The 24,482-nt window shown below is 45.3% G+C and overlaps 1 protein-coding gene across 4 annotated transcripts; it reads left to right on the top strand.

Moving 5' to 3' along the window:
• Positions 1-8,235: 8,235 nt before the first annotated feature.
• Positions 8,236-21,707, top strand: Slc38a5 (solute carrier family 38 member 5). Of its 4 annotated transcripts, none has more exons than XM_070039185.1 (8): positions 8,236-8,445; positions 9,418-9,662; positions 14,267-14,375; positions 15,956-16,035; positions 16,752-16,855; positions 20,115-20,236; positions 20,330-20,433; positions 21,434-21,707. In XM_070039185.1, the coding sequence occupies exons 4-8, from the start codon at positions 16,025-16,027 to the stop codon at positions 21,573-21,575; spliced, it is 483 nt and encodes a 160-aa protein (XP_069895286.1). In that variant the 5' UTR covers positions 8,236-8,445; positions 9,418-9,662; positions 14,267-14,375; positions 15,956-16,024; the 3' UTR covers positions 21,576-21,707. The 4 variants fall into 4 exon arrangements, with proteins under 4 accessions (XP_069895286.1, XP_069895285.1, XP_069895288.1 ...); XM_070039184.1 differs by having other exon boundaries at positions 8,236-8,451; XM_070039187.1 differs by lacking the exon at positions 8,236-8,445 and having other exon boundaries at positions 9,286-9,662; positions 21,418-21,707.
• Positions 21,708-24,482: the final 2,775 nt, after the last annotated feature.

Below are 24,482 nucleotides of genomic sequence, written 5' to 3'. Positions count from 1 at the left end.
AGGGGTTTCACATCACTGGAGTGACACACAGCACCCCATTAAAGGCGTAGGAGATAAAAAAAAAGTGAGTGAAGGAGGGCTTATCGGATGGAAGTGGCATCCCCACTTACCACAGAGCCCTTTAGGGAGGAGTGGCCAAGCAACCAGAGTCAAGCGTCCTTGGCTCCAGAGAGGTGACCGGCCTTTCAGTTAAAGGCCTAGCAGGTTCTCCAGTGTGGTACCACATCTGGAGAGAGACTGAGCGACAGAGAACCCTTAGAGAGTAGTTCACTCACCAAAATGTAGAAGCATGGAGGTGGATGCAGAGGCCAGCAGTGTTTTAAAAAGAGGTTAAGACCAGCACCACATACGTGGTATTCAGATAAGGGGTAGGTTTATTCATTCAGGCTGGCACCAGGCCATGTTGGCACTCCACGCAGCTGGGAAAGAGGGCATCTGGGCCTGGGCTAGGCCTTATCTAAGGTATTGGTGGAGAAAGGTATGGCCACATTGAATTCAGATGTGACGTCTTTCAGGTGTGCCAGTTGTCTAGGTAATGCAGGTACTAGGCAGAGACTTTGCAGCAAGGAGAATGGAGTCTGCTTGCCATCCAGGAGCAGACCCTACAGTTGGTATCTGAGGATCATGGTTCAAAGCCAGCCCCAGCAAGGAAAGTCCATGAGACACTTATCTCCAAATAACCACCAGAAAACCATAAGTGGTGCTGTGGCTCAAGTGGTAGAGCACTTGCCTTGAGCTCAAGAGCTCAGGGACATGGGCTGGGAAGGTGGCTCAGTAGTAGAGTGCTTGCCTTGCATGCATGAGGCCCTGGGTTCGACTCCTCAGCACCACATAAGCAGAAAAAGCTGGAAGTGGCACTATGGCGCAAGTGGAAGAGCACTAGCCTTGAGCTGAATTCCTGAGGGACAGCGCCCAGGCCCAGAGTTCAAGCCCCACAGCCGACAAAAGAAAAAAGAGCTCGACAGTGACCCAGGCCCACAGTTCAAGCCCTATGACCAATAAAAAAAAAAAAAAAGAAAAAAGAAAAAGCTTGGTTTTGTTCTGGGCTGCAGATCTTTGAGACAGGACTCCACCTGCAGACTGGCTCTCCAATAAAGATTCCCAATTTGTCTTCTCAAAATGTGGCTTTTCTATTTCTCACTGACTTATGTTACAACACCACCACATCCAGACCCTCTGGTTCTGGCTCCCACTGTATAACTCATGTTGGAGACAGTGGTCAATCTCAGGGATTAATAAGTTTCTGATAGGGAGATGTCTGATAGAGGGGCTGAGGGAAGGAGCAGGATGTCCTCTGATCCTCCCATACTCTAACCCCATGAACTGTTTCTGTTCCTGCACAAGTGTCTTACACAGTGCCCATTATGACTTTGGTCTTGTGTGCCACCCTGAGCACCTCCCCATCTACATGTAACTGCCAGTGAGTGGGCAGCTAGGGGGCCTGTGTGGTAGGCTGGCTGGGGAGGGAGGAGCACTCATTATCTCTGTTGGTTCCCATAGCAGGCTAGACTGATAAGAGAGGAGTTTTGGGTAGTCAAGAGCCTTCAGGCAAAGAAAGACAGCCATGATTATTGAGAGTTTTTTAACCCCCAGTAGCTGAGAGGATTGCAGGGGTCAGATAGTCAGCTGGAGTAGGGATCACATGGACTGGGCTGGGAAGAAGAGATGTTCAGATGGTGGGAAAAGATTATGTTAACAGGAGGGAGGCAGGAGATAAAGCAGTGGAGATACATACAGAGCCACTTCCAGTTTTCTGAGTGGTTTATTAGAGATAAGAGTCTCACGGCCTTTCATGTCTGGGCTGGCTTTGAAAAGCAATCCTCAGATATCGACCTCCTGAGTAGCTAGGATTATAGGTGTGAGCTACCAGCGGCCAGCAGAATCTCCTTTTTTAAGATGAAGTTATACTATGTAGCCAGTGCTTCTATTGAATTCACAATCCTCCTTCCATACCCTCACAACTCCCAAGAGCTGAGGTTAAAGAGTTCTAGGACTACAGATATAAGCTCTATAAGATCCAATGACTGTTTTGGCACACAGTTCTGTGTGTTCAGGACTGACACAAATCTATCTTCTGGACTTTGTGTGGTGTGTATGTATGTGTCTGTTTTGTCATTCTGACTCGAGTACTTACGTAATGGTTAATTGAATGTTTAATTTTTATTTTGTTTGTGTACTGTTAAATGATTGGTTTGATTCTGAAAATAGAGACTAAAATGCCTGATTTTTTTGTTGGTTCTGGGGCTTGAACTCAAGGCCTAGGTGCTGATGACATACATGAGTGACTGAAGCCAGGCCATTGTGGCTTTTATTGCTCCCAGGCAGCAATATCCTGAGATTCTAATCTCCAATTTACAGTGAAAAAGCCTGAAGTGGAGCTCTAGTTGAAGTGGTATATCATTAGCCTTGAGTGAAAAAGCTAAAGGGCATTGTCAGGTCCTCACTTCAAAAAATCCCACAGCAAAGCCATCATGTGAATTTCAAGGAGGCTTCTCAAGGAGGCAGCAGTGAAGGACAATGACACTTCAATCTTCTTATCCCAGGGTCTCAACCACACCTGTGAGACCAGTTGTTGACACTTGACTAACAGTAGGGATGCAGGAGAGTGGGAGCTCCCATCATGACCAGACCCTCTGGTCATGGCCACATGCATTACTCAAGATGGGGCCATGTGGTGGACCTGGGGGGCTGACATGTGTTTGATATGAAGGGTCACAAAGGGGCTTATGGAGGGATGAAGAAGGTCTTTTGATGCTTGCATGCTCTAACCACAGGGGCTTGTTCTATTCCTGCACAAATACCTTACACAGTACTCACTGTGGCTTTGGCATTCTGTGCCCCCCAAGGTCTTGTACATCTACATGAAACTCTGCCAGTGAGTGGGCAGCCAGGGGACCTGTTTGATGGGCCACTGGGCAGGAGGAAGGGGCACTCATGGGGTCTCATGGTCCCTATAAGAGCCTTGGAACATTAGCTTGAGGGTAGATTGTGACAAGGGATGGGTTTTAAATGATCAGGAGCCCTTGGAGAAATAAGGGCATGTGTGATGCCTGAGTAAGTTTGCCTATGATTTTAACTTCCAGTAACTGTGAGAATGGCAGAGATCAGAGGGTCAGCTGGAGCAGGAGGCATCAAAACAGATATGATCAGATGATGGAAGATGGATATCTTTAAGTGGGGGGAAGGCATAGATAAAGTAATCCAGGGGTGAGGGACACATATGGACAATATGGAAGATCTGTGGGAAGGAAGAGTAAGTGGTGGGCAGGATGGGTGAGAGGTGGGCAGAGAAGTGAGTCACCTAGCAATCCTAGGTATACCAGTTAGTCTGGGATGTGGGGCTCCTACAAGTAGAGGCTGGCTTTGAGGACTTCAGCCATGTCCAGGGTACTCACTATGACAGATCCATGACCTGTAGATATTAGTCTCTCCTAGCCCAGGATGTAGCCTGTAGTCAATGTGTCCATCGGGGTCATATTCTTCATGTAGTGATTTATGGTCGACTTTGGATACCTCATCTTCTCCAATGATTATGGCTAGTGTCAGAGGTCTGAGACAAGAACCTCTGAGCTCTTTCCCTCCCAGACCTTGGACCCCTCACTTTCCTAGGGTGGTGCATGCACATCACTTGTGTAGATTTCTGACACTGTGAGGGTGGGTTTTGGGGTGACAGTCCTCATGTTCCTTTCTCATTCTGAATGCCATGTCACTTCTCCTGTGCCCCAGCTTGTATGCTGGAGATGATAGTCCACATATGCAGCTAACAGGACCTACTCAGCCGCTGTGAGTTCCTTGCCATCCTCCTTGTTGTGGCTAATGTTGTCAATGATACTGATCCCAGTGGGGGAGGTGGCAAGGAGGCCCAGGGAGCTGGGTACCAGGGGTGGATGAATAGAGGGCCTGCACATGGTTGTTTGGATGGAGGCTGGAACTCAGGCAGGGGATGCTATATGCAAGGAGGTCGCAGGAATGGACACGCATGAAGATATACTTCTCTGATGCACAGAGAAGGCAAAAATCAATGGTCTTAGAGGAAAGGGAGGCATGCATAACAAGAAAGAGACTCAGCAAAGAATAAGGTTAGTCAGTTGGAGGGAGGAGGCTTAGATGAGTGGATCAATAGGAAGATGTAGAAGTGGTTAAAGGATAAACACACAGATAGAATGAAGAAACAAGATGAAGCTAGATGTAGTAGTACATATCTGTAATCCTAGCACTTAGGCTGAGGCAGGAGGATCTTCAGTTTGAGGCCAAGCTTATCTCTACACCAAGAACTTATCCCAAAAATTGAAGGGCTGATGGTGATATGAGCTGGGGGAGGGGTAATTATGATAGAAGTGTTTTATACATATGAAATAGGATAATGGTACATTATAAAATTGGTTGAAAGGGAGAATGCGGAAAAGAAAATAATCGAGGATTCACTCATGTGCACTGTACATGATGAAACCCCTTTAGCAATCTATAAGATAATGAGAACTGGGTGCCAGTGGCTCACATCTATAATCCCAGCTACTCAGGAGACTGAGATTTGAGGATCGCAGTGCTAAGTCAGCCCAGGAAGAAAAGTCTCCATGATATTTTTATCTCCAATTAACCACTCAAAAATCAGAAGTGAAGCTGTGGCCCAAAGTAGTAGAACACTAACCTTGAGCAAAAAAGAGCCCAGAGACATCACCCCAGACCTGAGTTCAAACTCCATGATCAACAACAACAACAACAAAAAGATAAAAGAAAAAAATGCCCATAGAGGACACAAAGTAACATTCTGTGACATAGGTGTTTTGAAAATTCACATTTTAGCAGATTAATTTTCTTTAGTGAGGTTGATTTCTCATTGGTATACTTTCAGTGTTTTGTAAAACAAAATCTCAATAGAGAAGTACAATTTTCACATTTACTCATTTAGAATTATTTTTTTTACGTTTTTTTATTATAAAAATACTGTACAGAGGGGTTACAGTTACATGAGTAAGGTAATGAGTACATGTTTTATCGAACATTGTTGCCTCCTCTTTTGTTTTTCTCCTACCATCCCTTCCTTCCCACCTCCCCAATTACATTCTCCCCCCCAGCAGAAGTTGTAAATTCGTTTTCAACATAGTGTCTTGTACATCTCATTGTTACAATGGGTCAACCTGTATCCCTATTTAAGCATTTTGTTTTTTCCCTTCCCCTCCCCAAATTAGAGAAGTGCATATACAAGATGCAGGGCACCAACATCCCAAGATAGGGACCCAAGTGTTGTTTTTTTTCTCTTTCTTGCTATTGTTTCTAACGTATTTATAATGTACCATGTGATTCTTTTGTTTCTTTGTATGTTCCTCCCCCATGGTATAACCCCTGTTTTCACTGTATTTGATATTGGGACCTATGTTTCTTTGGGCCTGGCTTACTTCACTTAATATAATTTTTTCCAAGTCTTTCCATTCCCTAACAAATGGGGCGATGTCATTGTTTCCAATAGAGGCATGGAATTCCATTGTGTGTGTGTGTGTGTGTGTGTATACATTTTCTTTCTTTTTTTTTTTTTTTTTGTCAGTCGTGGGGCTTGAACTCTGGGCCTGGGCGCTGTCCCTCAGCTCTTCAGCTCTAGGCGAGCGCTCTACCACTTGAGCTACAGCGCCACTTCCGGTTTTCTGGTGGTTTATTGGGGATAGGAGTCTCACGGTCTTTCCTGCCCGGGCTGGCTTTGAACCTTGATCCTCAGATCTCAGCCTCCTGAGTAGCTAGGATTACAGGCGTGAGCCACCAGCGCCCGGCTGTATACATTTTCTTGATCCATTCATCTACTGAGGGGCATCTGGGTTGGTTCCATATCTTAGCTATGGTAAATAATGCTACAGTAAACATAGTTGTGCTGGCAGCTTTAGTGCGATCTGAACTCTGGGCCTGAGTGCTGTCCCTCAGCTCTTCAGCTCAAGGCAAGCGCTTCACCACTTGAGCCACAGCGCCACTTCTGGTTTTCTGGTGGTTAATTGGAGATAAGTGTCTCGAGGACTTTCCTACCCAGGCTGGCTTTGAACAGCAACCCTCAGATCTCAGCCTCCGGAGTAGCTAGGATTATAGGCATGAGCCACCAGCACCCAGCTAAAATTGTATTTTTTGTTTTGGATAATTTTAAATAAATATTTTTGCTTTGCTACTGAAAAAAAGTGGCTAATATTTGTAATCCTAGATACTCAGGAGACTAGTATTTGATTATCATGATTCAAAGCCAACCCAGGCAGGACTGTCCAAAAGACTTATCTCCAATTAACCACACACACACAAACAAAAGCTGGAAGTGCAGTAAGGACAGCACAAGCCCTGAGTTCAAGCCTCAGTACTGGCACAAACACACACAAAATGGCATGATCACATTCAGGAGGGGCAGCACATGAGTCCTCACCCCTGACTTGCCTTTCCTTTACCACAGATCTGCACAATCCTGCTTGTTACAAGCTATGCCTCCTGTTCACTGGATTCTTAATCCTTATGTCTATGGATACTGTTCTGGTCATATTCTACTCTGTATCTGGGCTACTGTTGGGGTTATCAGTCAGTATCTCCCATCCCAGTCCCCAGCCTGACCTCATTGTACCAGCCTTGCACCCAAACTTATGTTGACTCCTGTCCCTTCTTTTCGTCCAGCATCCACCTAAGCTGAAAGCTTCCTCTACAGACTCTTCACCAGCATCCTCTACCTTCATATGGTACCTTGTTTTGTGGAGCTCCTTTTTTCCTAGCCCAAAAATCAGGTGAGCATCCCATGGACAAAGGCCGGAGAAAAGTGGCAACATTCAGAGAGGTTTGCTTGTTCTCAGGTGCCTGAAGATTTCTAGAACATTCTCTGGATGGGGTTTTAGGGCTTTGAGAAGGGTGTAGTCAGGAAGGGAGGTGGATGGTTTTGGGAAAAGGAAGCCAATTGTCTTAAGAAAGGACAGAGCAAACAGAGCACAAGCAGGGTCTAGGAAGACAGGGGGACACTAGAAGAAGCAGATGGGCTAGAGGTGGGGCTCAGTGGAGCAGAATTTCCTAGCATGCATAACCCCTTTGGTTCCATCGTAGGCACTGCAGAGCTACATAGAGGTAAGACTCCTCAGATAGATGGAGGGACCACTATTAAGAAGAGTCAGTAGTAGTTTTAAAATGGTGGATGCAGAAAGTACTTTCTGAAGGAGTGTGAGAAGATGTAGAGATTGATAGGAAGGTGCTGGATTTAAAGAAATAAAGTGTAGACCAGATGCAATGGTTCAAACCTATAATCCCAACTATTTGGAAGGTGGAGTTAGAGGAATTGTGGTTCCAGTCTAAACCAGATAAATAAATAAATCTTTCCCTAAATAAAGTTATTAAGATTGAATTTCACAGAACAAGTTAGCATGGTGGTTCATGCCTATAATCCTGTGTATACACCAGGTTTAGTTAGAAGAATATTCATCTGAGGCTAGGCAAGGCAAACAGTTTGAGATCTTATCTGAATAAACACTAAAAGGAAAAGGGATGAGGGCATGGATCAAGTGGTGGAAAACCTGCCTAGACAATGTGAGGCCCTAAGACCAAATGCCAGTACTGACAAATAAGTTTTTTAAAGGAAGAAAAGGGAGCACAAAGGAGAGTTAGGACTAAATGGGACACTATTGGGAAGAAGAGGACGTTGAAGGTTTCAGGAGGCTACTCAGGGGGAGCCTGGTGAGGAGTCCCTGACAGTCTCATCTTCTGTCCCTCTCTCCTGCAGGCCCTGCATTTTGGCACCCTCAGCATCCACCTAAAGACAACCAACCTGGGCTTCCTGCTTACCAACTGGCCTAGAGGCCAAAGACATAGTTTTGAACAATGACATGGATTGTCTTAACCCACTCTATGGCCATGAGCACAAGACTGTATGTAGAGGGAAATGAGCCACTTTCCTGAACCCCTTCTATGGAGTGACACCCTAGTCCCAATCCCAACCCCAAATGCCATGGGAAATCGAGAGGGAGGGGAAGACTTTAGGGGTCCTCACCAAACCCAGTCCCTACTCCACCGCATAGCCCAAGTAGCTGCTCAGGACTTCCCTGAAGTAAAGAGAAAAAATAAAAATACTGTTTAAGGGGCTGGGAAGGTGGCTCAGTGGTAGAGCACTTGCTTGCATGCCTGAGGCCCTGGGTTTGATTCCTCAGCACCACATAAGCAAAAAGAAAAAAGCCAGAAGTGGCGCTGTGGCTCAAGTGGTAGAGCGCTAGCCTTGAGCTGAAGAGCTGGCAGGCTGTGTCACCCAGCGGAGGCACCTGGAAACTCGAGGCCACAAGGCAGCCACCCAAGGCCTGGCCCAGGGCCCACGCTCCCTGCACGTCATCGCCTATAGCGAGACCAAGTTTAACTGTCATTAATCTTCCTAGATTTTTTAATTTTAAGTTTTATTATTTTTGAAGTTCAGATTGAATCGGGGTTTGAAACATGAAAAGTGCTCATTTGACCACGGTAATTGTAAGTGTTGTTTAATACTGAAATTTTCTTTGATAGAGTTTCATTTTACATGTGCACACCCGTGTGTGTGTGTGTGTGTGTGTGTGTGTGTGTGTGTGTGTGTGTGTGTCTGTGTGTGTGTGTGTGTGTGTTCAGGATGACTTACACCACTATCCTATACAGCTAGGCCTCACACATTTGGGATGACAGGTCTGTCTCACAGGACCAGGTTTATTTTTCAAGATGGACATCTTCCTAACTTTTTTGCCTAGATAGGCATTTAACATAAAACTGGTGATTTCTTCCTTCTGCAGTGTTGGGATTATAAGTGTGAACCACACTTATAATTTCCAGATAATCTGTGTGTGTGTGTGTGTGTGTGTGTGTGTGTGTGTGTGTGTGTGTGTGTGTGTGTGTGTGTGTGTGTGTGTGTGTGTGTGTTTGTCAGTAGTGGGGCTTGAACTTCGGACAAGAGTACTGTCCTTTAGAATTTTCCCTCAAGGCTGGAGCTCAACCACAGCTCCACTTCTGGAATTTTGTTGTTGCTTAACTGGGCATAGTGTTTCACAGAATTTCCTGCCTGGGCTGGCTTCAAACAAGGATCCTCAGATCTCAGCACCTTGAGTAGCTAGGATTACACCCATGAACCACAAATACTCTGCTCTTCCCAGATAATTTTAATGTATTTACATAATCATTTTCCCATATTTTTTGTTGTGTGTGGCTCTGGGCTCAAGCAATTTTGCTATTCATTTTTGAGTGAGTATATGCTCATACTATAGCTTGAACTAAGTGTCTAGGCATTGTCCATTAGGTCTCTTTCTCAAGACTTAAGTTGTACTTTGTGACTCTACTTCTGGCTTTATTTTATTAACTTATTTTTGTACCAGTTCTGGGGTTTCAACAGGGCCTGGGCACTGTCCCTGAGCTTTTTTTGTGCAATGTTAGTGCTCCAGGTGAACCACTGTTCTACTTTCAACTTCACAGACATTCCTGCTGGACTGGCTTCAATACAAGATCCTCAGATCTCAGCCTTCTGGCTTCAATACAAGATCCTCAGATATCAGCCTCCTGCGTAATTAGGACTAAAGGCATGAGCCAGGGCACCAAACCAGCTTCTGGCTTTCTGGTAGTTAACTGAAGTTAAGAGCTTCCTTCCTGGCTTTTGAATCCAAGCAGGCTTCAAAACAGAATCTCAGACCTTGGCCTCCTGAGTAGCTAGTACTACAAGTGTGAGTACCAGTGTTAGCTCATGTTTTGTTCTTTTCTGCCAATAAATGTAAGCTCTGAAAATGCTACCTGACATTCTTAGTGCTGGAGAGAAAACCTACAGTCTTGTGCATTCTAATCACACACTCTCTTCTGACATTTATTTCAAACAACTGTCTAATTCCACTTGTGAGCTAGACAGGGATTCGTGCTTGTAATCTCAGCAACTTGGGAAACAGATATCAGGAGAGAAAACCCAGGTTAGAGATCAGCTCAGGTGAATCAAAAGATAATAAACCAAACCTAGCCAAAATTTTAAAAAGTTTGATTGGGCTGGGAATGTGGCTTAGTGGTAGAGTGCTTGCCTAGCGGGAATGTGGCTTAGTGGTAGAGTGCTTGCCTAGCATGCATGAAGCCCTGGGTTCGATTCTTCAACACCACATAAACAGAAAAAGCTGGAAGTGGTGCTATGACTCAAGTGGTAGAGTACTAGCCTTCAGAAAAAAGCTCAGAGACAGTGCCTAGGCCCTGAGGTCAAGCCCCAGGACCGGCAAAAAAAAATAATAAAGTTTGAGTGACCTTATCTCAATTAACGCTTTGAGCAGGAAAGCTCAAGGATAGCACCCAGGCCCTAAGTCCAAATCCCAAAACCAGTACAAAAAAATTAACTCTTACAAAAATCTTTATGAGGGGCTAGGAAGGTGGCTCAGTGGTAGAGTGCTTGCCTTGCATGCCTGAGGCCCTGGGTTCAATTCCTCAGCACCACATAAGCAAAAAGAAAAAAGCCAGAAGTGGCGCTGTGACTCAAGTTGTAGAGCGCTAGCCTTGAGCTGAAGAACTGAGGGACAGCGCCCAGGACCAGAGTTCAGGCCCCACAACCGGACCCAAAAAAAATTTTCATGAGGAATGGGAAAGTAGCTCAGTGGTAGAGTGCTTGCCTAGTGTGCATGAAGCCCTGGGTTCAATTCCTCAGTACCACATAAAAAGAAAAATCCAGAAGTGGCACTGTGGCTCAAGTAGTAGAATAGTAGCCTTAAGCAAAAGAAGCTCAGGGACAGTGCCTAGGCCCTGAGTTCAATCCCCAGCACAAGCACAAAAAAAGTCCTCATGAGTAAAGCTGGTCCTGGCTACTCAAAAGGCTGAGTTCTAAGGCTCATTTTTCTAACTCAGCCTGAGCAGATTATATTCCCTGACACCTTATCTTCATTGAACAAGTTGAAAGGCAGAAGTGGAGATACGGCTCCAGTGGTAAGAGTCCCATTTTAAAAGTGAGTAACCCTTAGTTGAAGCACTAGTACTGGCATAAAACAAAAAAATATAGTGAAGCTAGGCATGGTGGTATAATTCCAGATACTCAGGATACAGAGGCAGAAAGGTTGTGAGTTCAAGGCCAGGTGGGAAAAGTAAGTGAAATCCTGTCTCACAAATGCAAAAAAAAAAAAAAAAAAAGACTGCAGTTATGACCAACATGATAGAGCACTTGGCTGGCAAATTCAAGGTTCTGGGTTCAATTCCCAATACTGAAAAACAAACAAAGAAAAAGACATGAAGAATGTCCAGAGACAGAGAAAATAAAGTAAAGCTAATTGACACATGAGAAATAAAAATCTGCACACTGATTATATACTTAACTCATAAAAACAATCCAGGAATTCAAAAGGAGATAATATTTGAATAACTACTGACTTTCTTAGATTTAAACAACTTCCTATCTAGAAGGGACATAGTGTACTGAACAGGATGAACAGAAGAGAAATACATGGCATACCTCTATACACCGTGCAATTTGAGATTACGAAAAATTAACATTCTTTTGGTGCTACTTTTGGTGCTTGAACCCAGGGACTCAGACTCTTAATTGGCCTCTTGGCTCAACACTGGCAATCTACCACTTGAGCCAGTCAGCTTTTTGCTGGTGAATTGAAGATAAAACACACTTGGATTTCCTTGACTGGCTTGGTTTGGAACCTCCATTCTCACATCTCAGCTCCCTGAGTAGAATTACTAGCTCATGCTAATGGCTCATGCAATCAGCATTTGACCTTCAGTTCAACTCTGGTTCCAACAAGGCTAAGTGGGGATTTGTAGTCAAGAAGTAGGGTGGAGGGAGGTTAGTGGTGAAAAATTAGTAAAAGAAGACACAGGGTAAAATAGAATAGACAAAGTGATTTCAAAAGATTTTGCCGGGGCTGAGAATGTGGCTCAGTGGTAGAGCGCTTGCCTTGCATGCCTGAGGCCTTGGGTTCGATTCCTCAGCACCACATAAGCAAAAAGAAAAAAGCCAGAAGTGGTGCTGTGGCTCAAGTGGTAGAGCACTAGCCTTGAGCTGAAGAGCTGAGGGACAGTGCTTAGGCCCAGAGTTCAGGCCCCACGACTGGACCAAAAAAAAAAAAGATTTTGCCATGCAGCAAATAGGCAGAGACTATTTGCATAACTTGCCATTGCCCACATTCAGAAAAAAATATCCAAGAAGGCCTGGCGCCAGTGACTCACGCCTATAATCCTAGCTATTCAGGAGGCTAAAATCTGAAGATTGTGGTTCAAAGCCAGCCTGGGCAGGAAAGTACATGAGCCTTTTATCTCCAATAAACCACTCAGAATGCTGGAAGTGGTGCTGTGGCTCAAGTGGTACTGAGCTAGTCTTGAGCTGAAGAGCTGAGGGACAGCGCCCAGGCCCACAAATGAAAAACACAAAACAAAACAAAACAGGAAACTTGAGTCAGGAACTGGTTATTTTACAGAAAGACTTTTATGAACTGTTTTTCCCAGGTGGCTCTGAACCTTGACCCTCTGAATCTCAGTCTCTTGAGAAGCTCAGGTTACACCCATTAGCCACTGGTGCCCAACCAGGATGTCTTTCATTCTTTGTTTTGCAGTAGTACTGGGGCTTGAACTCACAGTCTGAGCTTTTTCACTCAATGTTACTGCTCTGCTGATTGAGACACAGCTGTACTTTCAGCTTTTTCTGGTTAATTGGAGATGAAGTATCATGTACTTTTCTGCTTGGGTTGGAATCAAACCATGATTCTTAGACTTCAGTCTCCTGAGGAGCTAGGATTACAAATGTGAGCCAAAGACACCCAGCCAGGATGTCTTTCTTAAGGGTCTCCGAGCCACTTTGTGGTGGTATTATAAGAAAGTTGAGAGCCGGGCGCTGGTGGCTCACGCCTGTAATCCTAGCTACTCAGGAGGCTGAGATCTGAGGATCACGGTTCAAAGCCAGCCCAGGCAGGAAAGACCGTGAGACTCCTATCTCCAATAAACCACCAGAAAACTGGAAGTGGCACTGTAGCTCAAGTGGTAGAGTGCTCGCCTTGAGCTGAAGAGCTGAGGGACAGCGCCTAGGCCCAGAGTTCAAGGCCCACAACCGACAAAAAAAAAAAAAAAAAAAAAAAGAAAGTTGACACCCCCATCTGCCTGTCTCCAACTAGTCTAGCCTAGGTGACTTGCACCAAGCTATCAGCATCTGCTTGTCATAGAGACAGCAGTTTTAATCTTTCTTCAGATTGAGGCAATTTCCTAGCACAAAAGGCTCCTTCCAGTCCCAGGTGCACTTGTGTGTGACTGGGAGTACTGAGTGTCCACACAGCCAGGCCAGTGAGGGGTGTACTTGGACTTTCTGGGTTCTTACTCCACTTTTGAATTGTGTGAAACACGACACCTCAGAGTATGTGATCTGCTTTCCAGAGAGTTGCCCCAAGCACAGATGATGACATCCAGAAATAAGGGGGTGTCCACAAAGCCTTAAAGCCACCTTGACAGGGGACCTACCCCAGCTCCCTACTCTTTGTCTCTAGCCCCAGTTCCCTGATTCCAGGCTTCTTTCCCTCCATGATCTGAATCCACATCTTGGCTCCAAGACCTGCATCCTCACTTCTAGACCTCACACGCACATTCCAAACTCGATCCCCAAATTCCCCCCTAAGTGCAGAGCCTTCACCTCTAACCTCTGTCACTTCCCCAAGTCCAGGCTGGCAGACTTCCACCCTTCCCACTTCTTACCCATACCCTGACTTGCTGAACCCACTGCCCTGTACCTTCCTGCCACTCCCTGGGCATGCATACCTATGAGCAGCTGGAACAGAGGACACTCAGGCTTGTGGGGTAGTAGTGGTGGCCTTGGTCATGTGTGCACAATGTCGGGTAAGGTCACTGGGAGGTGGGAGTCAGCAGGGGAAAGTGGGTGGGGTGAGATGGGATTTCTGTGGCTGAGCTGGGGAGACTGAAAGGAAGGGAGAGAAGAATCCTTCCACTTACATATACTCCCACCAACACCAGCTGTGCTGTTACCTGTTCATTATCATATCGGAATTCCCCCTGATCATCAGCCCTTTCCTGCACATAGACCCCAATTGTAAGTGCATCCCGTCCCCTGATGGACCTCAAGATCCGTGCCTCTATCTGTGACTTTCACCTTTCTTTTCCAACTACATGTGTCCACCTGATTTTCAGGTATAATTCTGGGATATGAACTTAGGATCTGTTGTTATTCCTTAGCTTTTTTGCTCAAGGTTAATGCTCTACCACTTGATCCACAGATCCACTTCTGGGGTTTTGGTGGCTAATTTGGAAAATAATCTCATAGACTTTTTTCCTACCTTGGCTCTCTTTGAACCATGATTATCAGATCACAGACTCCAGAATAACTAAGAATACAGATATGAATCACCAGTGCCCAGCATCACAGATGTTCAATTTAGAAACGTGGGCTGCCCAGATGGTGACTCCTGTGAATGGTAAATACCAATAGTATATGTGATTCTTGCTTGGCTCTGCTGATTCTAGGATTGTTCTTCTAGCTGATTCAGTGGGTTCTGAATAATCAATGTGTGCTGGTGTGTGTGTGTGTGTGTGTGTGTGTGTGTGTGTGTGTGTGTGTGTGTGTGTGTGTGTGTGTGTGTGTGTGTGTGTGTGTGTGTGTGTATTCAATTCCATCCATCTCTTATTTGGTGACTATTCTCACGAATCCTGTAGATTTGTATATGTGTGATCCATATTTATAATGATCACACAGGTTTCATTCTGGTTCTTTGTGATTGATTTTAGAGCTTCCTACAGTAGTTTCTGTCAGGTTGTTTGTATCTATTAAAACTCCAGGTATGCCACTGAGTGGGTTTTCAAACACATCACATTACCCCTCTGTGGCTTGACTTATTTATATTTGTTTACTGTGCTAGGCATCTTGCATGCTAGGCAAGCACTCTACTGCTGAGCCACATGCACAATTCCCCATTTTCTGAGATGGAGTTTCACTGTGTAGCTAGGACTACACTTGGAATTGCATTCCTCCTTCCTTATTCTCTGACCACAGTCTCCCAGGAGCTGGGGTTAGAGAGTTCTGGGACTACAGGTATGAATTTTCCTCCCAAATCCTCTGTTTTGACACACAGTTCTATGTATTCAGAACTGACCTGACTCTGGTCACTGGACTTTGCATGGTGTTTATCTTTTTGTCACTTCTATTCTGAAGTGGTTGATTTGTGGCTAACTGAAAGCTTGATTTTTATTATCTGTGTGTATCCTATTAAATGATTGGTTTGATTCTGAAAATATCCAGAGACAGAGAACGTCTAATTCTATTTTTGTGTTGTACAAACTCAAGGCCAGGCACTTACTATAGGCATGAGATATGGCAACCAGCTGTGGTAGCTTTAATGGTCTGGACATTTCAGTTCAAAGTAATCCAAGGCAGTAAAGTTCTAAGATTTTTTCCTCAAAATAACCACCAAAAACTGGGAAGTGGAGCTATGAATCAAGTGGTAGAGTGCTAATCTGAACAATAAAGGGAAAGCACCCAGGCCTTCATTACAAGCCCTAGTACCAGCATACACATTAAAAAAGCACAAGTAAGCTGTATTACAAGTCCATAAGAGACAGCAGTGAAGGGAAAAGACACTTCAGTCTCCCTATCTTAGAGGCTCAACAGCACCTTTGAGGTCCAGTTGTTTACAGTAAGGGTGTAGGAGAGTAGGAGCTCTCAGACACTCTGGTCATGGCCCCTACTGCATTACTCATGGTGGAGCCATGTGGTGGACCATGGGGGCTGACATGTATCTGACAGAGAGGATAAGAGAGGGAGAAAGAGGTCTTTTGATTGTCCCATGCTCTGACCCCATGGGCTTGTTCTGCTCCTGCATATGTGCCTTATACAGTGCCCATTATGGCTTTGGCCTTCTGTGTCACCCTGATGACATGCACATCTCCATGGAATTCTGCCAGTGAGTGGGCAGCCATGGAGCCTGTGTGATGGGCCAGCTGGGAGCGGGAGGGGCTCTCCTTATGTCTGATGGTCCCCATAGCAGCCTTGGAACTTTAGTTTCAGGTGTGACCCTGACAAAGGAAGAGTTTCAGATGATCAGGAGCCTTGAGGGACTGAAGGACAGCCATGTTGCCTGAGTGAGTTTGTCTACTATTTTAACCCCAGTAGCTGTGAGAATGGCAGGATCAGGGGCTCAGCTGGAGTAGGAATTGGCATGGACAGGGCTGGTGACCAAAGACCATGAGATGGCTGAGGAGGGTTATGTTTATGGGAAAGGGAGGCAGGATAAAGCAATGGGGAAATATATGGGTGATGGGACACAGAGGCACAGTATAGACTTGCAAATGGAAGAAAAAGGTAGGGGTGGACAGAATGGATGAGAGGAGAACAGAAAAGAGAGGTTTTGCTGTCACACACCACCCCAGTGTGTACCAGCTGAATGCTAGTCTGGGAAGGGGCTACTCTGGAGATTAAAGCTGGGTTTGAGGACCTGGGCCAAGTTCAGTGCTCTCAGCATGACAGTTTCACGGCCTGTAGATCTTACTAGTCCCTCCTAGCCTAGGATGTAGTCTGTGGCTAATGTGTCCATCGGGGCCATGCTCTTCATGTAGAGACTCATGGTCACTTATGGATTCCTCATATTCTCCAGTGAATACAGATTGGACCAGGGCTAGGGACTGAGACAAAAGCCTCTGAGATCCTTTCTTCCCAGACCTTGGGCCAATCATTATCCAAGGGGTGGAAGCATGCCATCTCCTGTGTAGATTTCTGATACTGTGGGTGTGGGATTTGAGGCTTCAATTTTCATGTTCCTGTCACATCCTAAATACCATGTCTCTTCTCTCATATCCAGATTGTACGCTGGAGGCGATGGTCCACATATACAACGAGCAGAACCTGGGCAGCCTCTTCGTGTGCCTCGCCGCCCTCCTTGTCGGGGCCCTAACTCTGCCAACGGTGCTGATCCCAGTGGGGGGGGGGGTGAGGAGGCCCAGAGAACTGGGTGCTGGGGGTAGATGAATAGAGGACCTGGACATAGTTGTTTGGATGTAGCTGGGGGGGAGGGGAAGACTGGATGGAAGGAATGAGGCAGAAATGGACATATAAGAAGTCACAGTTGTCTGATAGATAGAAAATATGATGGGGCTAGAAAGGTGGCTCAGTGGTAGAGCGCTTGCCTTGCATGCCTGAGGCCCTGGGTTTGATTCCTCAGCACCACATAAGCAAAAAGAAAAAAGCCGGAAGTGGCGCTGTGACTCAAGTGGTAGAGCACTAGCCTTGAGCTGAAGAGCAGAGGGACAGTGCCCAGGCCCAGAGTTCAGTCCCCACGACCGGACCCAAAAAACAAAAACAGATAGAAAATGTGATGGACAGATGAAAAAGGAGAAATGGAGGCCAGGACAGAGAGACTCAACAGAAAGCAGGGATAGTCAGTTCGAGAGAGGAGGCACAGACAAATGGCCTGACAGAAGGGAGAGGCAAAAGCAGTTAGTCAGTGGATAGAAGCACAGGTAGAATGAAGAAACGGATTGAAGCTAGATGTGGCAGCACATGTCTCTAATCCCAGCGCTTAGGAGACTGAGGCATGAAGGTCTTGAGTTTGAAGCCAGGCTCATATCTAAGTAAGAGCCTATCACAAAAATTGAAGGTCTTACTAGGCACTGTTGGCTCATGTATGTAATCCTAGCTAGTCAGGAGGCTGAGAGCTGAGGGTTCCAGTTTCAAGGCAGCCTGGCAGGAGAGTCTGTAAGACTCTTATCTATAATAAACTACTCAGGAAAGCCTGGAGCAGATGTCAGTGGCTCATACTTGCTAGTCAGGAAGCTGAGATCTGAGGATCATAATTTAAAGCCAGCCCTGGCAAGAAAGTCCATGAGACTCTCCAATTAACTACCAAAATACTGGAGATGGTGCTGTGGCTCAAACTGGTAGAGCACTAGCCTGAGCACAAAAGCTCAGAGACAGTGCCCAGGCCCTGGATTCAAGCCCCAGTACAGGCACAGAAAGAAAAAGAAAAAGCCTGAAATGGCACCGTGAATCAAGTTGTAGAGCGCTAGCTCTGAGAAAAAGAATCTGAGACAGCACCTAGGCCTTAAGTTTAAGCCCCAAGTCTGGCACACACAAAGGAAGAAAGAGAGAAAGGGAAGGAAGGAAGGAAGAAGGGAGGGAAGGAGGGAGGGAGGGAGGGAGGGAAGAAGAGAAAGAAAGAGGGAAGGAAGGAGAGAGAGAAAGAGATAAAGAGAAAAAAAGAAAAAAGGAAGGAAGAAAAAGAAAGAAAGAAAGAAAGAAAGAAAGAAAGAAAGAAAGAAAGACTGATGGATTGATAGTTACAAGGGTTGGTAGAGAATCATGATTGAAGTATTTTATATGTATGTAAATAGAATAATGAGACCCATTAAAACTGTTTAAAAGGGGAGTAGGGTGTAAAGAAAGCAATAGAGGATTCAAGTACACTCTACTTGATTAGAACACTTCATACAATTAATAGAAAAGTGACAAAAAGGGCCAGAAATGTGGCTTAGTGGTAGAGTGCTTGCCTAGCATGCATGAAGCCCTGGGTTCAATTCCTCAGTACCATATAAACACAAAAATCTAGAAGTGGTGCTGTGGCTCAAGTGGTAGAGTGCTAGCTTTGAGCAAAAAGAAGCTCAGGCCCTGAGTTCAAGCCCCAGGACTGGCAGAACAAAAGAAAAATGACAGAAAAATTTGCACATGGGATACACAGTAATAATATATGGCCTAAATTATTTTATGTTATTTCATATTTTAGCAGATTAACTCTCTTAAATTAGATTAAAGTCTCATTATTTTAAATTTAGTGTTTGGGGCAAAGTATGTCAATATAAAAAAGTACAATTTTCACTTCTACTTCAGGGTTAATTTTTTTTTGCTTTAGATCATTCTCATTAAATAGCTTCATTTCCTGATGGAACAGTGGCTTATACCTATAATTGAAACTATTCAGGAGGCTGAAATTTGAGGATCACAATGTGAAGGCAACCTGAGCTGGTCAGTCCAGAAACCTCTTATCTCCAACTAACCACCAAAATAGATAGATAGATAGATAGATAGATAGATAGACAGACAGACAGATAGAAGCTGAAAGTGGCACTGTGGCTCAAGTGGTAGTCTAAGGACAGGGCCCATAGCCCACATTCAAGCCCCATTACAGGCACCAAAAAATATATATTGTTTCCTAACAGCAATAAAAAAAGCCCAAGAATTAGAAATATGTAGCTCAATATAGAACACTTACCACACATGTACTCAGTTTGGGATTTACACCTCAGTGGCATATAATAGAAAACAAAGGGGCAAGGGAGGCTGAAGTAGGGGGAGGTACAGAAAGGATGAGGCTTGGATGGGGAGGTGAGAATAATTTTTGTTTGTTTTTTGCCAGTCCTGGGGCTTGACCTCAGGGCCTAGGCATTGTCCCTGAGCTGCTTTTTTTTTTTTTTTTTTTTTTTGGTTCCGGTCATGGGGCCTGAACTCTGGGCCTGGGCACTGTCCCTCAGCTCTTCAGCTCAAGGCTAGCACTCTACCACTTTGAGCCACAGTGCCACTTCTGGCTTTTCTCTTTTTTGCATATGTGGATACTGAGGAATCGAACCCAGGGCCTCATGCATGCAAGGCAAACGCTCTACCACTGAGCCACCTTCCCAGCCGGAATAATTTTGACAGTTGAAGATACAGCTAGTTAGATGGAGACAGAAGCAAGGCTTTGAGACCAGGGAGGACAGGTGCTAGTCTTAAGGGGAGGCAGCAGTGGACAGAAACAAGAAGAAAAGAGTTCAGACAGTGATAAAAGGGCAGACAGATGAAAAATGTCTTGTCAGAGGGTGGAGGCAGGAAGCTCATTTAGATGATGGAGGCACAGAGTGACAGAGAAGGTAGAGACACAGTCTCCAGAGGAGAAAGCAGGAATTTCAGAAAGGGTAGAGTTAAAGTGCTAGGTGCTGGTGGTTCAGGCCTATAACCCTAGCTACTGAGAGGGCTGAGATCTGATATCATAGTTCAAAGCTAGCGCAGGCAAGAAAGTCTGTGAGTGGACCTATAGTTCAAGTGGTAAAGTACCACCCATGAACCTAAAAACAAAGTGATGTCAGACAGTATCTGAATAGAAACAATACTACTGGTACAAACACAAAGACCTGGTTGTTTCAGGGTAGGGCAGCACATGAGACCTTACCCCTGACCTGCCTTTCCCTCCCCACAGATCCACAGAACCCTGCTCCTTACAGGCTACAACTTCTGCTAGCTGTATCCCTGATCGTTCTGGCTGTGGTTATTGTCTTAGTCATCTTGTATCGTCTATCTGGATTATCTTTGGGGTTATCGGTCAGTATTTCCCACCCCAGTCCCCAGCCTGACCTCATTAGACTGGCCTTGTACCTAAACTTAAATAGGCTCCTGGCCTTTCTTGTCCTCCAGGCTCCACCTAAGCTGCAGGTTTCATCGGGCTGTTCACCAGCATCCTCTACCTTTGTCTGGTACCTTGTCTGGTGGAGCTTCTTTTTTCCTAGCCCAATAATCAGGTGAGCATCCCATGGGCAAGAGCTGGGGAAAAGAGGCACCATTCAGAGGGAATGCATGATCTCAGATGGCTTGACATTTCTGGAACATTCTCTGGATGGAGTTTGGTGTTAAAGAAAGGGTAAAGCCAGGAAAATAGGTGCGTGGTTTTGGATGAACAAAGGCAATTGTCTTAAGAAGGGACATCACAGGGGCTGAGAATGTAGCTCAATGGTACAGTGCTTGCCTAATATGCATGAAAGCCCTGGGTTCGATTCCTCAGTACCACATAAGCAGAAAAAGCTGGAAGTGGCACTGTGGCTCAAGTGGTAGAGTGCTAGCTCAGGGACAATGCCCAGGCTCTGAGTTGCAAGCTCCACGACTGGCAAAAAATGAAGGGAGACAGACAGAGCACCAGAAGGGTCTAGGAAGTCGGGGGATGCTGGAAGAGGCACGAGGGCTGGAAGTGGAGCCCAGTGGCAACATGTTTTTCTAGCTTACATGAACACTTGGATTCTATTCCTAGCACTGCAAAGGAGGTCAGGGCTACATAGAAGGAGGATTCTTCAGACAAGCGAGAGAGAACTATTGTGAAGAGAAGTGAGAACACTACAAAATAAGGATAGAGGAAAGTGCTGGCTTTGAGGAGAGTTAGGTCCAGGTGCAGTAGTCATACTTATAATCCCCTGCTATCTGGGAGGTTTGGGTAAAAGAATCTTGGTGTGAAACTGACCTAGATTAAATGTGTGTGATCTCACCTGAAAAATTACTAAAACCAAGAAAGGATGAGGGCATGGCTCAGATGGTAGAGGACCTTTTTCACAAATGTGCAGCCCTGAGCCCAAACTCCATTACCAATAAATAATTCTTTAAGTATGAGATGGAGCACAGAGGAGAGACAGGAATGGATGGACAGTTTGGGGGGCAAGGAAGCAGGTTAAATTTTCAGCAGTCTTCTCACGAGAGCCTGAGGGAAGAGTCCCTGACATCCTCATCTTCCCTGACAGTGCCTCTCATCTTCAGGCCCTGTGTTTTAGCACCCTGGACATCCTCCTCAAGACCATCAACTTGGGCTTCCTGTTTATCAACTGGGCTAGAGGCCAAAGCCACACTCTTGAACAATAACATGGACTGCCTAAGTCTACTCTATGCCTGTGAGCAGTAGCCTATATGTCAAGAGAAATGGCCAGTAACCTCTTCTATGGAGTGGTGACCCTACTCCATATCCCAACCCCAAATGCTATAGAAAATGGAGAAGGGAGGGTAAGAGTTTTCACCCAGCCCAGTCCCTACTCCACTACCCAATTTCCCTGATATAAAAAAAAAGAATAAAAATACTATTTGAAAACACTCATCTTAGTCTTCTGATCTTTGTTAAATACATCTTGGGGGAACCTATTTGAGGATAGGCAGGGGTAAACTAGGAATCCAAGTAAAGGTACATTAATTCACTTCTCTCCTCCAGTGAATTGGTAGAGCAATTGGGAACCTTTAGAGTGGCAGGTTAGAGATTGAACAGTGAATGTTCTAGATGGTAGAGGTAGATAGAGCATTAATTGAAGCAGAGAAGCTAGAAGCCATTAGTACATGCCTGTAATCCCAGCTACACAGAAGGCTCACATTAGGGTGACAATTCTAGGCCCAAGGAGGAAAAGCAGTAAGATTCTCATCTCCAGTTAGTCATCAAAAAATTTGGAAGTATGGGCTGGGAAGGTGGCTCAGTGGAGCGGTTGCCTTGCATGCCTGAGGCCCTGGGTTCGATTCCTTAGCACCACATAAGCAAAAAGAATAAAGCCGGAAGTGGCGCTGTGGCTCAAGTGGTAGAGCGCTAGCCTTGAGCTGAAGAGCTGAGGGACAGTGCCCAGGCCCAGAGTTCAGGCCCCACGACCAGACCCCCCCAAAAAAAATGAAATAAAAACAAAAAAATTGTCTGGGAAAATTAATGACAAACTTGAAAAAAATGATAGATTTCCCAACTTTAGACTAATAAGTTTTTCATCTATTGTAGTGACAAAAAAAAATCTATGCTTTGTAATTTAGGTTTCTTGGCAAATTTGGGGTGAATTTGGTCCTTGAATACTCACCCTAGCTCCTCCACACACTTGACTGGATCTGTCAGGTTCATATGTACTTCAGGGCTTTGCAATTGCTTCTCCCTGTGCCTGACTCCTTCTTTGCCTAGATAATCACAGGGCATGCTCCTTTCTAGACATCCCAGGCCCCATACAAGCTTTTTCTCCTATGCTCTACTACTGAGCCACCTTCCCAGCCCTTTTTTTTTTTTTTTTTTTTTTTTTTTTTTTACTGTTTCTGTGGTTTGGGTTTCTGGGTGCCCTCTACCATTTTAGCCAAAGCTCCACTTCCAGCTTCTTGTGGTTAATTAGAGATGAGTCTCATCAACTTTCCTGCCCTAGCTAGCTTCAAACCAGGATCCTCTGATCTCAGCCTCCAGAGTAGCGAGGATTACAGGCTTGAGCCACTGGTGCCTGACAATATTTATTTCTTGGTTTTTGTAGTGGACATTCAGGATTTGACAGTCAAATCACCAGTGCCTGGTGATGGTTGTACCACTTAGCTACATCTCCAGCCTTCCATATGATTGGTTTTTATTTTGAAACATTTCTTAGATAATATCTCACTGTGTTGTGGGGGGGATCAGATTGGTGTGAACCCTTATTGTACACAGCTAGACCTCTCTCACACACAGTTGAGATGACAGGACGTGTCTGTGCCAAAAAGCCAGGCTTATCTGTAAAGATGGATTATCTTGATAACTTGTAGCCTTAGGCTAGCCTTGAATCTCAGTCCCTCTAATACTTGCCTCCCCAGGAACTGGGATTGTAAGTGTGAGCCACACATCTGTCCCTCCCAGGTAACTTTTTGTGCCTTACTAGAACTTGAACTCAAGGCATAGGTGCAGTCCCTTAGCTTTTTAGCTCAAGGATCATGCTCTACCACTTGAACTACAGTTTCACTTCTGGATTTTTTGCTGGTCAAGTGGAGTAAGAGTCTCATGGACTTTTCCTGGCCCTGATGGCTTTCAACCAGGATCCTCAGATCTTAGTCTCTTGAGTATCTAGGATTATAGTCATGAGTCACTGGCTTCTAGCATTCTTTTTGTGTGTGTGCCAGTCCTGGGCTTCAACTTGGTCTGGGCACTGTACCTGAGCTGCTTTTTCTCAGGGATAGCACCCTACTACTTGAGCCACAGCACCACATCTGGTTTTTGTCTGTTTATGTGGTACTGAGAAATTGAACCCAGGGCTTTATGCATACTAGGCAATCAACTCTACCACTAAGCCACATTCCCAGCCCTCATTATTCATCCTTTACTGCCACAAAATGTAAGCTCAGAAAAGCTACCTGACCTTCATGCTGCTGGAGATGGAAGCTGTATCCTTGTGCACACTAAGTACATGCTCTACCACAGAACTAAACATCTCTTCTGAAATGTATGTATGCAATTGTCTGATTCCACTTGTGAGCTGGACAGTGGGTCATGACTATAATCCCAGCTATGTGGGAAGCTGAGATCAGGAAGACCCATCTGTAAGATTCAGCGAAAGGAAAGTACCACATGGTTCAGTCAGAACAGCTTATTGTGGGGAGAGCACATACCAGTCTGCACAAGATGGAGGGTTCAGGAGCCAAGGCATGCAGGGAAAGGGAAAGTGAAGGGAGAAGGGGAAAGGAGGCACGGGAAAGGTTGCAAGGGGGCCAGAAGCAAAAGGGGGAAAGCAGCAGAACTAGTAATGGAGACTGATATATAGGGAGAGGGTAGGGAGGAGGTGTGGCTCTAGCTAAGACCTCAGGGCCCAGGCAGGGGGTGGGGAGGGCAGGGGCAAGCTCCCACTGTCCCCAGGTGTAACAGTTACCTGGGATGTGAGTGCTACCTGGGAACTTATGAGGAAGGGGCCACATGTGCACCAAGTGAGAAGAATGGAGAAGGGCCATTTTTCCCAGGGGGCCCTACCACCATCATCTTTGAAACCAGCTCAGGTAAATACAAAGTTAATAAACCAAGACTAATGAAATTTACATTTGTAATCCTACTTATTCAGGATTTGTAATC

The sequence above is a fragment of the Dipodomys merriami genome, unplaced genomic scaffold (genome assembly GCF_024711535.1).
Source record: "Dipodomys merriami isolate MVZ:Mamm:240054 unplaced genomic scaffold, mDipMer1.0.p SCAF_3, whole genome shotgun sequence".
NCBI classification, from domain to species: Eukaryota; Metazoa; Chordata; class Mammalia; order Rodentia; family Heteromyidae; genus Dipodomys; species Dipodomys merriami.
The sequence above is the reverse complement of the archived record's forward strand: the minus strand, read 5'-3'. Positions and strand labels throughout refer to the sequence as shown.

Coding starts and splice junctions, on each gene's coding strand:
- Slc38a5 (XM_070039185.1), top strand. Junction 16,856..20,114: donor GGGCCCTAACTCTGCCAACG/GTGCTGATCCCA, acceptor CCCTCCCCACAG/ATCCACAGAACCCTGCTCCT. Junction 20,434..21,433: donor TTTCCTAGCCCAATAATCAG/GTGAGCATCCCA, acceptor TCTCATCTTCAG/GCCCTGTGTTTTAGCACCCT.